The 15,451-nt window shown below is 56.0% G+C and overlaps 1 protein-coding gene across 2 annotated transcripts in view; it reads left to right on the forward strand.

Moving 5' to 3' along the window:
• The window catches only part of ppp1r17 (protein phosphatase 1 regulatory subunit 17), a 190,713-nt gene that overhangs the window by 140,001 nt on the left and 35,261 nt on the right, over positions 1-15,451 (forward strand). For both annotated transcript variants that reach the window (XM_072467368.1, XM_072467369.1), the window contains exon 3: positions 3,739-3,900. In XM_072467368.1, coding sequence (XP_072323469.1) covers positions 3,739-3,900 — 162 coding nt within the window. The remainder of the gene's footprint in view (positions 1-3,738; positions 3,901-15,451) is intronic.

Below are 15,451 nucleotides of genomic sequence, written 5' to 3' on the forward strand. Positions count from 1 at the left end.
GGGAATCTTTGCCTTTAACAATAAATGGATATCATACTTGGTTAACCCATGAGCCTCCCGTAATTCATCCAGTTTATCTCAAAAAGGGCCATTATCATCCTGTCATTTTAGAGAGTGCAGTTTGTTCAAGATCATTTGTTTTCCCCAGCTGTGAAGGGCGTTTGAATATGCTGTTCAGTGGTTTGCCCCTCCACCGTTTTCCTCCCAACACGCATTGGGGCTACAGGTAGCGTTTCCTCCTTTTCCTCATAAGGAGGGGGGTATGCATAATCCCCGTGCATTCCCCCCTCGGCACTGTCCCAGTCATTCCCGTAGTCACTCTCCTCCATGACACGTGGTGCGGTCGGGGTCACAGTCCCCACAAATCTGCCCTGCGGTTTTCACCTGTCCCCTTCCTGCGTGCGTCTTACAGCTGCTACTCTTGCCTCCTGCAATTCTTTGCACCCTATGTTCCTTAAAATTTCAGTTGCAATTATTAACCCCTTTTCATACTTATTCTTGGTTTGGCCTGCCCACCAGGCCTTCTGCTCAGCCGCGGGTGGGTCTGGGTTGTATCCTTTCTCCCTCATCTTTGCAATTAACTTACTATTGTGGGTTACAATCATCTGCATGATTGATCCCTCCGGCCCCCATCTATCTTGCTCTACCTTGCTCTTGCTGCCTGTTTTATCTGATCCAGCCATCTCTGCCGTTCACTCTCTCACACACACACACACACACACACACACACACACACCACTCTTGCAGAGTTCCTCCTCCGCAGCTCTACCCTCTCGTGGTTACTCCTGCGGCTACTCCTTTCTCACACTAGGTGAGATCCTTCTAACTCTTTCTCCCGTGGTATTTCGTTCTACGGGTTTTTACTTATGACCAGGCACTTCAATCTCCAAAGCACGTTCCTGAGCAAGTTTTCCTTTCTGACAACCCGGTTTCCCACAATGATTTTTACTTCACCTCATGCGGTCAGACTCTTCCTCCATTTTGTTCTTTAAGATCGCAACTTACGGCCAGCCAACGACTAATGTGGGATCGCTCCCTAACTATGGGTGATATATTAAAAGACACCCTCCCGATTTGGAGCCACATAGTCGCCGGTCGTCCTGTGTTGATATCCTGCTGACTACGCCAACTGTAGGAGGGAAGAAAAACCTCAAAGTCTGCTCTCGACCGCGTGGTGTTGGTAAAACTTCATTTCATTCGGAAAAACTGTGTGCACACCGGAGAAATAGCTTCTGCTACTATCCCGTAGCTTGCAAAAGTCAGCTCTGCCTGTCCTCAGAATTACATGCATATATATTTAAAGTTCTCCAGAGTCACAAGCAGGTATTAACATCACTGAATCATTCGGAACAATACAAAGTGATCAGTATTTTCTGGTCCCCGTAATGGGAAAATGATTAAAGAATACAATATTTCCTTACAACCTCATGGGTTTGTGCTCAACATATTTAACTTGTAGAAGAGGTGCAAATGTGTTGGACAATGGATCCCTTAGACTTAATGGGGCCTCCTGTGTTTCCCTTTTCATATTCAAATGCTCTGTGAGATGATTAAATCATTCCCAATGTGGGTGACTTTAACCCATTGCTTGCTGGTTTTGCCTTGGTATATGTTTAAGCCCTTGCCTGCTGATTTACCCTTGATCTGGGCTAATACAATACTTTGAGACATCTTTATTGTACCAATCCTGACACATATAGCAATTTCTTCTGCTAACAGTAAGTAAGAGAGAAATGGGTGTTTCCAGCACCCTGGTTCTCTTCAAAACTTACTTTCAGTTCAAGGTTTTTACTATGGATGCATTCAGGCCTCTGAAGTTTTAGGAATACAGGACTTAAAGCTTTTCTAGTGAGGGAGAGAGAGAGTCCTTCTTTGGCTGCAGCTTGTAATGTTTTTCCTGTAAACTCGTTCATTCAGATTTTCTGCAGCCGCATGAATAAAGCACTCACTGCCTTTCTGAGGAGGGAGAAAAATCAGGTCCTTGTCTTTCTGAATCCAGGAGTCAAACTGAAACTCCTTGGGACTCTGAAAACCAATCCACTGGGATAGGTTCCAATCACCACCTGCTGCCAGTCAATGAATTGTCTCCCAGCCAATCAATCAAACTGAGTCCCAGCCCATCTCTCTCTGGTGCCGACAAGTTTGAAGCTCCTGTGACTTCTGAATTCTTCATTCTCTCTGCTGCTTGACTTAAAGAGATATTTCCATTAATCACCCATGGATAAAAATGACAATGGCAAAATGAAAGAAAGGGGAAATAAGGGAATAAATAGGAAGGAGCCTTACAGTCCCCCACACTGCCCATGCAGCCTGGTGTCTCACTGGACCCCACCCTGGGACACCTCCTGTGTTGACCCTTGAAACTACCCGCTCATACCCCTATCTACCTCTGTCTTAAAGACACTCAGTGATTTGGCCTCCACAGCCTTCTGTGACAACGAGTTCCACGGATTCACCACCCACTGGCTGAAGAAATTCTTCCTCATCTCTGTTTTAAAGGATCGTCCCTTTAGTCTGAGGTTGTGCCCTCTGGTTCTAGTTTTTCCTACAAGTGGAAACATCCTCTCCACGTCCACTCCATCCAGGCCTCGCAGTATCCTGTAAGTTTCCGATGACTAATGTGAACTCAAAACTCTGCCCTATAATCAGCATTCCCATTGCTCGATAAAAATCTTGGAATTCCTTTCCAAACAGTGCTCTGGGTATACACTATATTGCGTGGACTGCAGTGATTCAAGATGTTAACCCTCGCAAGGGCAATTTTCAGGATGGGCAATGAATGCTGACCTTGTTATCAATACAGACATCCCATGAATGGATAAAGAGAAACAAAATGGGAGTGCAAAGCAAATTGAAGAGTAATGATAATTAGGAGGCTTACCTTAACTACCCTTGTGAGGTCATTAAACAGCTTTGAGCATATCATCTATGTCCTGGTACTACGCTTCTGGCAGTGGCACACTCAAGACCCTTTGCCTACTCCGGCTGGGCAACTTTCTTAGAAACTTTCTTCATCACACGAGCCAGGAAGGAAAAAGGGGATAGATGATTGGTAGTTTATACTGGAACTTTACTGACAGTTCCCTGCAGTCAAACTGCAGTCAAAGTTTCTTGAAGAAACACTGGGTGACTTTAAATGGTGTCAGTAAAGTACACAATTGACACACCAGATTAACTGCCAATGACAATTATGCATTTGGGACATTCTTTATGGTCACATAATTAGGCAAGTGCTTGAAGTGTAGCACCCACCTTGCACACGGAAGAAAAACTTGTTGAGTTGTTCTGAAAGAGAGCGGACTCAGGCATAACATGCCAAATGACCTTGATCTATGACGTAACCATTCCATCTTTTGTACTCCTTATTTTTACCTTTGTCATGATTAACCGCTAACTTAGTCAACATTTAGCACCATCAGAATGGGGCTTGTACGTGTACAGATTCCCATTCATGTCATAACAATTGTCTGATAAGAAACAGTTTTCGGTATATTTCCCCACCCATTCGATTTCTCTCAGTGCAGTGTCTCTGGAACACAAAGTCACAGAATTACACATTAATCATTTTGTGCAGCTGCTCACTGTTTGAAAAGGTTATTCCTCTATTTGAATGAAGTGATGCCACTTGAAGAAGATCACTATCTGCTGCATTCTTCTTGCTCGTATAATAATTGGCTTTTGATGATCGTGACTTGGAATGTACAATTCAATTTATTTCTGCACATTTCTTTCTGTCAGATGATCTTTCAAACCTCTCAGAGCAGCTAATAAAAACCTGTGAAATAAATGAAGAAAGTGAGAAAGAAAAAGCCACAGATGAGTCAAAGGAAGCTGAGATTGAACAGAAAAAGCCAAGGAGAAAGGATACCCCTGTGCAATATGTACCTCCTCTTATTCCAGGTACAGTAGCTTTAACGTAATGTCATTTAATCATGAGAATGAAATTTGAGAATATTTAAATACAGGTTTAGTATCCCTTATTCAAAATGCTAGGGGCCAAGAGTGTCTTGTATTCTGGAATTTTTATAATTTTGGAATACTGTGTTGCAAAGACCCTGGGACACTGCTCGGAGTCACCGGTCGGTGCTGTGTCTGACGAGGGCTGCCCTCCTGACAGGGAATCAGGTACCGGGCTCAATTCATCAGTGCAATAAACTTGTGCCGTCAATTGGAAGGATACACACACGCATGTGTATTCAGCCCCATGAATGGGGCACAGTGCTAGGATCAGCCAACATTGAAAAAGTGTGGATTTCTAAGCTTTACGAATTATGGAATTTCGAACAAGGGACACGCAACCTGTACTGCTTTCTATCAAAGCAGGCACAATTAAGAAACCGTGCTTCGGTGCACACATTCCTGCCATATCTGCTTCTGCTGGTAGTCTGGTGTATTGTATTTGATCCATACAGGGGCCAATGAATTGAAGGACTGCATCTGATCCCTGGCAATATAGGGGCATCGGGCGGGATTCTCCGGTCTCCTGACAGCGTGTTTCTTGGCAGCGGGAGGTGGTGCGCCAATCGCTGGTGGCAGGATTCTCTGTTACCGCTGCTTTCAATGGAAATTCCCATTGAAGCCAACACATGCTGCCAGGAAACCCGCGGGTAGGGTTGTGCTGCCGTTGGAACCAGAGAACCCTGCTGCCAGTGAACAGCCAGAGAATTCCGGCCAGGTTTGCAGTAATTTCCCTCCTGATGTAATAGTCAAGTATGTGCCATGGTGAAACATAAGCAACCCACATGCCAGTCAGAGCTAATAGGATCTCATTGTAGGCTTGGTGAATCACTGGAGTCATCATTCTAAGTCAGGCAGCAGAATGCGCTCCTAGTAGTTGCACTGATTTATCAACTCATATATCCTGTTTTATTTACCCAATGCAACAACTTCCACTTATAAATGCCAAGCATGAAGCTCACTCTTGTTGGAAACTTCCTTCAATTGCTGCCCACAATTTCCAACCATTTAAGAAAAACAATAAGAGCCCAAATTTCAATATATCTTTTCACAAACTCAAAATCTTCCTCTTATGTAGAGCATCTGTTGTTTTCATCTCTGATGGCAATTTTGAGGGAACATTTCTGACAAAAATACTTTCCCAAACATAGTCAAAGTCCCGACGCCGGAGTGAAAACCGGAGTGTTTCACTCCGGTGTCGGAGCCCACTCCCAGCCCCCTATTCTCCCGCCCCCAGGGGGCTAGGAGCAGTTTCATGTATTTAACGCGTGCTGGGCCTTGGCGCCGCGTACAAAGCAACGCCGCATCAATGACGTGGCTGGCGTGGCGTACATGATGTCATCCGCGCATGCCCGAGGCCGCCCCGCAAGAAGTTGGCGGATGGATCTTGCGGGGCGGCGGAGGAAAGGAGGTCCTCCTTTAGAGAGGCCGGCCCGCTGATCGGTGGGCACGGATCGCGGGCCAGACACCATCGGAGGCCCCCCGGTGCAGTAACCCTCCTCTCCCTCCTCCCCCCCCCCCCCCCCCCAGGCCGCCCGCCCAGCGTTCCAGTGCAGTTCCCGCCGGCAGCGGACGGCGCCGGCGGGAACCTGTCGTGTTGGGACGGCCGCTCGGCCCATCCGGGCCGGAGAATCGCCGCTCGCCTTTTGCAAACATCGAGCGGCAATTCTCCGAGCAGCCAGGCGTGATTCTCAAAGCGCTGGTTTGGAGGGGGGGGAGAATCGCGTGCGGGTATCGGGGCGGCGTGGCGGGACTCGCGCGGCACCCCGCCGATTCTCCCACCCGGCGTGGGGGGGGGAGAATTCCGCCCAATGTGTTGTATCTCTCAGTTTTCCCTAACGGTCACTGTAATGATTTTACAAGGGTTGTACTCCTCAAGCAGTCCCACTGTCACGAATAAGGGGCGAAATTCTCCGTTATCGGCGGAAACTCCGCCGATCGGCGCAAAAAACGGCGCAAATCCCACTTGCGTCACGTCATAAAAATGGGCCGATAGTCTGCGGCCCGAAATGGGCTAGCAGCGACGTAACGGGATCCGCGCTTGCGCAGTGGTTCACGCCGTGCAGCGTCATACACGCTGCACGGCGTGACGGCTCATAAGGCCGCGCAGCTCCCCCCCACCCGACCGGAACAGCCGACCGCAACACCCGACTTGATGGCTGGCCGTCGCTCAGCCCCGAGGTTCGAGTCACGCGATGTGGAGGGGCTCCTGGATGCGGTGGAGCAGAGGAGGGACGCCCTGTATCCCGGGCACGGCCGCAGAGTTGCCCCACGCCACAGCCGGCGTCTGTGGAGGGAGGTGGCAGAGGCCGTCACCGCTGTGGCCCTAACACCACGGACAGGCACCCAGTGCCACAAGAAGGTGAACGACCTCGTCAGAGCAGGCAGGGTGAGCGTCCCCCATATCCCCCATATCCCCTCTCCCCCAAATCCCCCCTCCCCATATCCCACCCTCCCCCATATCCCCCCCTCCCCCATATCCCCCATATCCCCCATATCCCCCCTCCCCCATATCCCCCCTCCCCCATATCCCCCCCTCCCCCATATCCCCCCTCCCCCATATCCCCCATATCCCCCCTCCCCCATATCCCCCCTCCCCCATATCCCCCATATCCCCCATATCCCCCCTCCCCCATATCCCCCATATTCCCCCTCCCCATATCCCCCCTCCCACATATCCCCCATATCCCCCCTCCCCCATATCCCCCCTCCCCCATATCCCCCCTCCCCCATATCCCCCATATTCCCCCCTCCCCCATATCCCCCCTCCCCCATATCCCCCATATCCCCCCTCCCCCATATGCCCCATATCCCCCCTCCCCCATATCCCCCCTCCCACATATCCCCCATATTCCCCCCTCCCCATATCCCCCCTCCCCCATATCCCCCCTCCCCATATCCCCCATATTCCCCCCTCCCCCATATCCCCCCTCCCCCATATCCCCCATATCCCCCCTCCCCATATCCCCCATATTCCCCCCTCCCCCATATCCCCCCTCCCCCATATCCCCCCTCCCCCATATCCCCCATATTCCCCCCTCCCCCATATCCCCCCTCCCCCATATTCCCCATATCCCCCCCTCCCCATATCCCCCCTCCCACATATCCCCCCTCCCCCATATCCCCCATATCCCCCTCCCCCATATCCCCCCCCCATATCCCCCATATCCCCCCTCCCCCATATCCCCCATATCCCCCCTCCACCATATCCCCCATATTCCCCCCTCCCCCATATCCCCCATATCCCCCCTCCCCATATCCCCCATATCCCCCCTCCCCCATATCCCCCCCCTCCCCCATATCCCCCATATCCCCAAGTGAATCCAGCCCTAACCTTAACCTCTGCAATGCACGCGCAACCGATGGCGTGCATTCATATACCTGCCTAACACTGTTGCGTTTTACCCCTGCCACCACCCCCCCCCCCCCCCCAGGAGAAGCGCGCACACAACAATAGGGAGCATGTGAGGACTGGAGGAGGGCCCGCTGATGAGAGGCCACTGACCGTACACGAGGAAAGGGCCCTGGAACTGGCTGGCGGACCTGAGGACCGGGAGGTTGCTGAAGCAGAGGTCGGGGCCCCACGAGCAAGTGAGCCACCAACAGCCCGTCCCCATATCCCCCCTCCCCTATATCCCCCTCTCCCGTATCACCTGATCACTGCCTGATGTCTAACCATGCATGCTTCATTGTGTATCGCAGGACCAAACGTCCAGGCACCCATCCCCGCAGATGCAGACCGCCCGCAGGATGCCCCTCGGAGACCACGGGAGACGGAGAGACCCGCACCCTCCAGCATGCGACGCCCGCAGGATGCCCCTCGGAGACCACGGGAGACGGAGAGACCCGCACCCTCCAGCATGCGACGCCCGCAGGATGCCCCTCGGAGACCACGGGAGACGGAGAGACCCGAACCCTCCAGCATGCGACGCCCGCAGGATGCCCCTCGGAGACCACGGGAGACGGAGAGACCTGGAGCAACAGGGAGACGACACCCCCGTCACGTGCGGGAGCGACCACCCAGCGATGAGGGGGGCAGCCACAGGCCCCCGTCACATCCGAGCCAGGACACCACTACCCAGGACACCACTATCCAGGACACCCCTACCCGGGACACCACTACCCAGGACACCCCTACCCGGGACACCACTACCCGGGACAGCTCTACCCGGGACAGCACTACCCGGGACAGCACTACCCGGGACAGCACTACCCAGGACACCCCTACCCGGGAAGACGAAATACCGGACAGTGACTCAGAGTGGATGGGTGGAGACGAACCCCCACCCCAAAGTGCCATGGACTCAGAGTGGGACGAAGAGCACGACACAACGCCACTGCTGTCACCAACACCCTCCACCATCGCAGAAACACTCACCATGGTTGGGCACTTTAGTGATGAGGCGTCTGGTACACTCACTGGTGCGCACAACACAGCCGTCCCGGTACAGCAGGTGGAGGTAGGAGCAGCAGAGGGACCGGGCGGTCGGAGGGCAGCCCAGGCCAAGCGAACATCTGCCGCCCAGATGGATCCCGGGTTCCTGCAGTTACCACACCCACACATAGATCCGATGCAACCACCGACACGGAGACGAGCGAATAGGGTGACGGGTGGCTTGCGGCGGCTGCGGTCGCAGGTGGAGGAGTCCACCCGCGTCCAGGAGCTGGGAGTGGTCCCGGTCATGCGTGCCACCCAGGCTGACACCGCACGGGTGGCGTCCGCGGTGGAGGCAATGGGTGCGACGGTGTCAGACATGGGGAACGGTTTGCGAGGCCTGGGGCCTTCCGTGCAGGCGGCGCCTGTGGCCCAGGAAATGGCTGCCCTCTCACAGGAGGCCATGAGCCAGTGCCAGCGCCAGATGGCAGAGGCGCTCAACGCCATAGCCCAGTCTCAGCACGCCATAGCCCAGTCTCAGCAGGCCATGGCCCAGTCTCAGCAGGCCATGGCCCAGTCTCAGCAGGCCATAGCCCAGTCTCTGCAGGCCATGGCCCAGTCTCTGCAGGCCATGGCCCAGTCTCAGCAGGCCATCGCTGAGGGCATCGGCGCCAGTGGCCATGTGCGAGCTGGCGTCGCACTGTCGCAGACAGGGTTCGACAACCCCCTGGGCTCCATGGCTGCAAACCTGCAGACCCCTGTCGATACCAGCACGGGCCTCCAGGACTGGCAGCGCCAGATGTCGGGGGCGCGTCGGATGGCCAGTCCGTTCGCATCCCCCACCCATATAGAGGCCTGGGGGCCATCGGGCACCCCGAGGGAGGAGGAGGTGGTGTGGTCCGTCCCGGCTCCCTCTGTAGGGGAGGTCCCGGTACACCGCAACACCTCGGACTCCCCCCCTTCCGTCCCAGGTGCATCGGGTGGGCAACGGGCAGGACAGGCTGGCAGCTCGCCATCCCAGTCGCCCGGACCGCAGCCTGGCCCATCTAGGCCAGGACGCCCCAGGAAACGGCCGCCAAAGGGATCCAGTGTCAGAGGGCAGGAATCACAGGAGTCCACCTCCAGTTCTGCTGTACCGTCTGGGGAACCACGTAGACGTAGTCAAAGGGCCCGTAAGGCCAAACAATTAGACACTGAGTAAGTTGGCACGGGTGCAGGGCACAGATGAGTTTTAGGCGCTAGGGCACGTGCATGAACTCCTTTGGTTATTAAAGTCAATGTTACACCTACCGAAGCTGCCTTTGTGCTCTGTCCAAAGTGTGCGGGGGTGTCATGTACGTTGAGCGCAAGTGTGTGTGTGAGGGGTGGTCTTACCTCAGCCCCAGGTGAGTCTGCCCCCTTCCCCCTGGGCCGCCATCAACATCCCCCGGGCAGAGGACGGGACCGTGCGCTGCAGTGTCACAGCCGCATGCAGGGATGGTCCGGGTGGATGGTGGTACTGTGGCCATGGGTCAGACATAGTCCAACGATGTAGAGCCAGGAGCTCATCGGAGGCGGGTTGTCATCATTCTCCATGGCCTGCGATAGACACGCGTCCACCCGCAACTGGGTGAGCCCGGCCCGTTGTGCCGCCGGTGGATCGGCAATTGGGAGTGGGGGGGTGGTGTGCATGCGGGTGGGGTTGGGGAGGGGGGTGAGGGTGCTGGGTGGGTGGATGGGTGGGGGGTGTGGGTGGTCGGCTGTTGTCATGGTGTGCGGTCTGTGGCCATACTACCCGATTCCCACGCCCATCTAGTCAGTGAAGCGGGCGTCTATCAGTCTGTCCCGTGCCCGCTGGGCCAGCCGGTAACGGTGGACAGCCACCCGTCTGTGTCTACCCCGTCTGCCCTGACCATTGCCCCCATCCCCCTCATCTGGGGAGGACTGGGCCTCTTCCTGCTGCTCCTCCACTCCGCCCTCCTCTGCCTGCGGCACATCGCCCCTCTGCTGGGCTATGTTGTGCAGGACGCAGCACACCACAATGATGCGGCCGACCCTATCTGACCGATACTGGAGGGCGCCCCCAGAGAGGTCCAGGCACCTGAAACGCATCTTCAGCACACCAAAGCACCTGTCGATCACTCCCCTTGTCGCTACATGGGCATCATTGTAGCGGTTCTCCGCCTCATTGCGTGGCCTCCGTATAGGCGTCATCAGCCACGATCGCAATGGGTAGCTCCTGTCGCCCAGCAACCAGCCCCTCAGCCGGGGATGGCGTCCCTCGTACATGCCGGGGATGGATGACCGCGACAACACGAATGAGTCGTGTACACTGCCTGGGTGACGGGCGCAGACGTGCAGGATCATCATGCGGTGGTCGCAGACCACCTGTACGTTCATCGAATAGGTCCCCTTCCTATTAGTGAACACGGCCCTGTTATCTGCAGGTGGCCGCACGGCGACGTGCATCCCATCGATCGCGCCCTGGACCATGGGGAACCCGGCAATGGCAGAGAAGCCCACGGCCCGGGCATCTTGGCTGGCCCGGTCCACGGGGAAGCGGATGTAGCGGTGCGCCATGGCATAAAGGGCATCTGTCACTGCCCCGATGCACCGATGCACCGATGTCTGCGATATGCCGGACAGGTCCCCACTCGGTGCCTGGAATGACCCCGTTGCATAAAAGTTCAGGGCCACCGTAACCTTGACGGACACGGGGAGAGGGTGTCCCCCGCCAGTGCCACGCGGTGACAGGTGTGCCAGCAGGTGGCAGATGTGTGCCACGGTTTCCCGGCTCATCCGGAGTCTCCTCCTGCATTCCCGGTCCGTGAGGTCCTGGTATGACTGCCGGGGCCGGTACACACGGGGCGCCCTCGGGTGCCTCCGTTGCCGTGGGGCCGCGACGTCCTCCTCCCCCTCCTCGTCCTGTCGGTCAGGTGTCCCTCCAGCCTGGGCGGCTGCCGCCTGCCCCTCTGCGGCAGCCTGCGCCGCCTCTCTGGCACGCTCCTCCTCCTCCTCCTCCTCCTCATCCAGGGCAACATAGACATGAGCGGCTGCCACCACGGCGGCCAACATCGCTGGATGGTCTGAAAACATGACGGCCTGGTGGGGGGGAGGGGAACGACGACATGTCATCATTGCCCATATCCCCTCCTCCCCCCAGCCAGGTGGCATGGACCGCATGGGTCCAACTGTTGGAGGCTGGCACCTGGCCAGGTGGACCAACTCATTTGCCCTCCCATCACCCACCCCGGCACGGACCCCCCCCCCCCCCAACCTCCACCCCGGCACGGACCCCCTCCCCAACACCCACCCCAGCACGGACCCCCCCCCAACCTCCACCCCGGCACGGACCCCCTCCCCAACCTCCACCCCGGCACGGACCCCCTCCCCAACCTCCACCCCGGCACGGACCCCCTCCCCAACCCCCAACCTCCACCCCAGCACGGACCCCCCCCCCAACCTCCACCCCGGCATGGACCCCCTCCCCAACCCCCAACCTCCACCCCAGCACGGACCCCCCCCCAACCTCCACCCCGGCACGGACCCCCTCCCCAACCTCCACCCCGGCACGGACCCCCTCCCCAACCTCCACCCCGGCACGGACCCCCTCCCCAACCTCCACCCCGGCACGGACCCCCTCCCCAACCTCCACCCCGGCACGGACCCCCTCCCCAACCCCCAACCTCCACCCCAGCACGGACCCCCCCCCCAACCTCCACCCCGGCACGGACCCCCTCCCCAACCTCCACCCCGGCACAGACCCCCTCCCCAACCTCCACCCCGGCACGGACCCCCTCCCCAACCCCCAACCTCCACCCCAGCACGGACCCCCCCCCCAAACTCCACCCCGGCACGGACCCCCTCCACAACCCGCAACCTCCACCCCGGCACGGACCCCCTCCCGGCACTCCCCCGGAGCCCAGCCTACTCTAACCACCCCCCCCACCCCCCCCCCCCCGCCGCACACACACACAAGCCGAGACACACCTCTCCTCAGGCAATCAGTCTGCGGCCACGCCATTTCCTGCCCAGAGCCAACCCCCCAGGCCGTCACTCACCTACTCGCTGGTCGGCGTGAGCCTGGAGCACCGGGTCACGCCGATGAAAAGGAGGTTTGATTCACGTCGACGTGAACGGTCATCACGTCGACGGGACTTCGGCCCATCCGGAAGGGAGAATATCGGCAGGCCGAAAATCGGCTGCCTTGCGCAGACCCGTGACATTCTCCGCGGCAGCGGCGCCATTAACGCCCCGCCGACTTTTCTCCCTTCGGAGACTTCGGCGGGGGCGGGGGCGGGATTCACGGCGGCCAACGGCCATTCTCCGACCCGGCGGGGGGTCGGAGAATGACGCCCAAGATCTGACATATTCGTTTGGCTTGAGGGCCAATATCAACAATGCTCAATGCGCTATTGCTGCTTGATTAGCCAGCAGAAGAGTTTGCAGGACATTCTTGATTGGCTCCCAGTTCTTTCTAAAGTGCTGGATCCAATGGCATTGCTTGAAATAGTGTTCTCCTTCAGCACAGCAGTTCTTCTTTAAAAAAATAAAATAAATTTAGATTCTTTTTTTTCCCCAATTAAGGAGCAATTTAGCATGGCCAATCCACTTAGCCTGCACATCTTTGGGTGTGGCGGTGAGACCAACACAGGCACGGGGAGAACGTGCAAGCTCTACATGGACAGTGACCCAGAGCTTGGATCGAACCCGTGTTCTCAGCGCTGTGAGGCAGCAGTGCTAACCACCGCATCACCGTGCCACCGACCAGAGCAGTTCTGAGTGAAATTGGAAGCCAGAAATTTTGATTTTGATAATCATGAAAATAATATGTAAAATGGATAGAATCCATACATCCAACTAATTGGACAACAGCTTGCTTCTCAGTATGGACAATTGAGGAGCATCCATGGCTAGTTTTTCGCTGGTGTGGAGGAATTTACTGATTTAATTTCAATAAAATATTCTGTAACAAGTCATCCTCAAACTTGCATTTTCATTAATCATCTATCACACCTTAAAATATCCCCAAATCTTTCAAACCTAATTTTCACAGAATCCCTACAGTGCAAAAAGAGGCCATTTGGCCCATCGAGTAGGCACCGCCTCCCCAAAAGTGGAGCCCACCCAGGCCCAACCCCACCCTATCCCCACAAATCCATCCAACCTTTTGGACACCAAAGGGAAATTTTGCATTGCCAATCCATCTGATCTGTATCTCTTTGGACTGTGGGAGAAAACTGGAGCACCTAGAGGAAACCCACATAGACAGGGGGGGAACGTGCAAACTCCACACCGTCACCCAAGGCCGGAATTAAACCCGATCCCTTGCGCTGTGAGGCAGCGGTGCTAGCCACTGTGCCACCGTGCCACTAGGTTTGAACTAATCAGTACTGCGATATCAGGAAACATGGCAGCCAATCTAAACACACCACTAACAGCAGGGAATAAATGTCAGATCGTTTGCTTCAGTGATATTGGTTGAGTGTTAAGTATTGGCCAGATCGTAGGGAAAGTGTCCCTACTCATTTTCAAATGCCCCAAGACATTGTTGCCTATATTTTGTGCTCAGGTTTCTGTTCCTCTTGAGCCACAATTGTCGCCTGGGGCTGAATTTTCCCAGCCCATTCGAGATGGGCTGAGCAGTGGGAAGACTGACAGTATGGCAGGCGAAAGAGTCGGGAGACGATCCCAACATCCTTTGTCGTCATAACACATTTTCAGCAGCAGGAATATTGGCAGAGGGCAACCAGTTGAGCCACTTAAGCCCTTGAGCCAATCAAGGGTTGCTTCCGGTCCTGTGGGCATTTTACCTGCACTGGAAGGATCCCCTGCCACAAGGGGAGGTGGCTAGATAAACTCTCAAAGTCTCCCAGCTGTTTCCAGGAATCAGTGGGGATCGAGGGGCTTTGGTCTACTTTAATGGGTGCTCTGTAGCCCATAGTTGGGAACCCTGGTGACAATGATGGTCTATACTGTAATAAATCTACTTGTGTATCAAACCCGTTTGCTCCCCCAAATGTCAGCACCTGCCTGCCTGGACCAGCTCCCCTACTGAACTAAACTTACTATCTACTTGAGGGCCCCTCTTCCTGGTGATGCAGCCTCAACAAAACTTTTGCCTTCATGGTGCTGTTGAGGTTGCCAATCTACCAACCCTCTGATTGGGCCTGTCGACCTTGGGGTCCTCAATTAGGAGGCAATCCTGGCAGAGGCATTTTAATTGACCATCCGCTGGTAAAATGTCACCCAGACTCCCATCACGCACCAAAAGAAACATGACTTCCTTTTTAGAAGTGGTGGCGGGCACACCCACCATCAAGAAAATTCAGCCTCTCGACATTGAACTCAGTCATCACAGATTGTAACATCAAGGGGGCGATAACTTCTTGACTGCTTATATGTCAGCATTCATACCCTAATCTCTGCTCAATGAAACATGTTCATTATCTGACCCATCGTTTCTTGGGAAACAAGTGGCGGGATTCTCCGCAAACCGGCAGGGCGGGCCATTCCGGCGCCGAGGAATGGCGTGAACCACTGCGGCGACGGCCCGCCCCGAAGGTGCGGAGTCCTCCGCACCTTCAGGGGCTAGGCCGGCGCCAGAGTGTTTGGCACCGCACCAGCCGGCGCGGAAGTGCTTGGCGCCACGCCAACCGGCGCCGAAGGGCCTCCGCTGGCCGGCACGAGTTGGCGCATGCGCGGGAGCGTCATCCCAGCGCATGCACAGGGGTGTTCTCCGCACCTGCCATGGCGGAGGTTGACAGCGGCCGGTGCGGAGGGAAAGAGTGTTCCCACGGCACAGGCCCGCCCACAGATCGATGGGCCCCGATCGCGGGCCAGGCCACCGTGGGGGCACACCCCGGGGCCAGAGCCCCCCGCTCCCCTCCGAGGACTCTGCAGGCCGCCCGTGGAGCCTGGTCCCGCCGGTAAAGACCTGTTGTGATTTACGCCGGCGGGACCCGCCGAACAAGGGCGGCTGCTTGGCCTATCGTGGGCCGGAGAATCGCCGGGGGGGGGCTGCTGTCCCCGCCAAAGCCCCGGCGCCTGCGCTGCCCCCCGATGATTCTCCGACCGGCGGGGGGTCCAGGACTGTAGAAATATTTCTTGACTGTTCTTTCATCTCCTGAAAGCAGTGTT

The sequence above is a fragment of the Scyliorhinus torazame genome, chromosome 11, assembly GCF_047496885.1.
Source record: "Scyliorhinus torazame isolate Kashiwa2021f chromosome 11, sScyTor2.1, whole genome shotgun sequence".
Taxonomy (NCBI): Eukaryota; Metazoa; Chordata; class Chondrichthyes; order Carcharhiniformes; family Scyliorhinidae; genus Scyliorhinus; species Scyliorhinus torazame.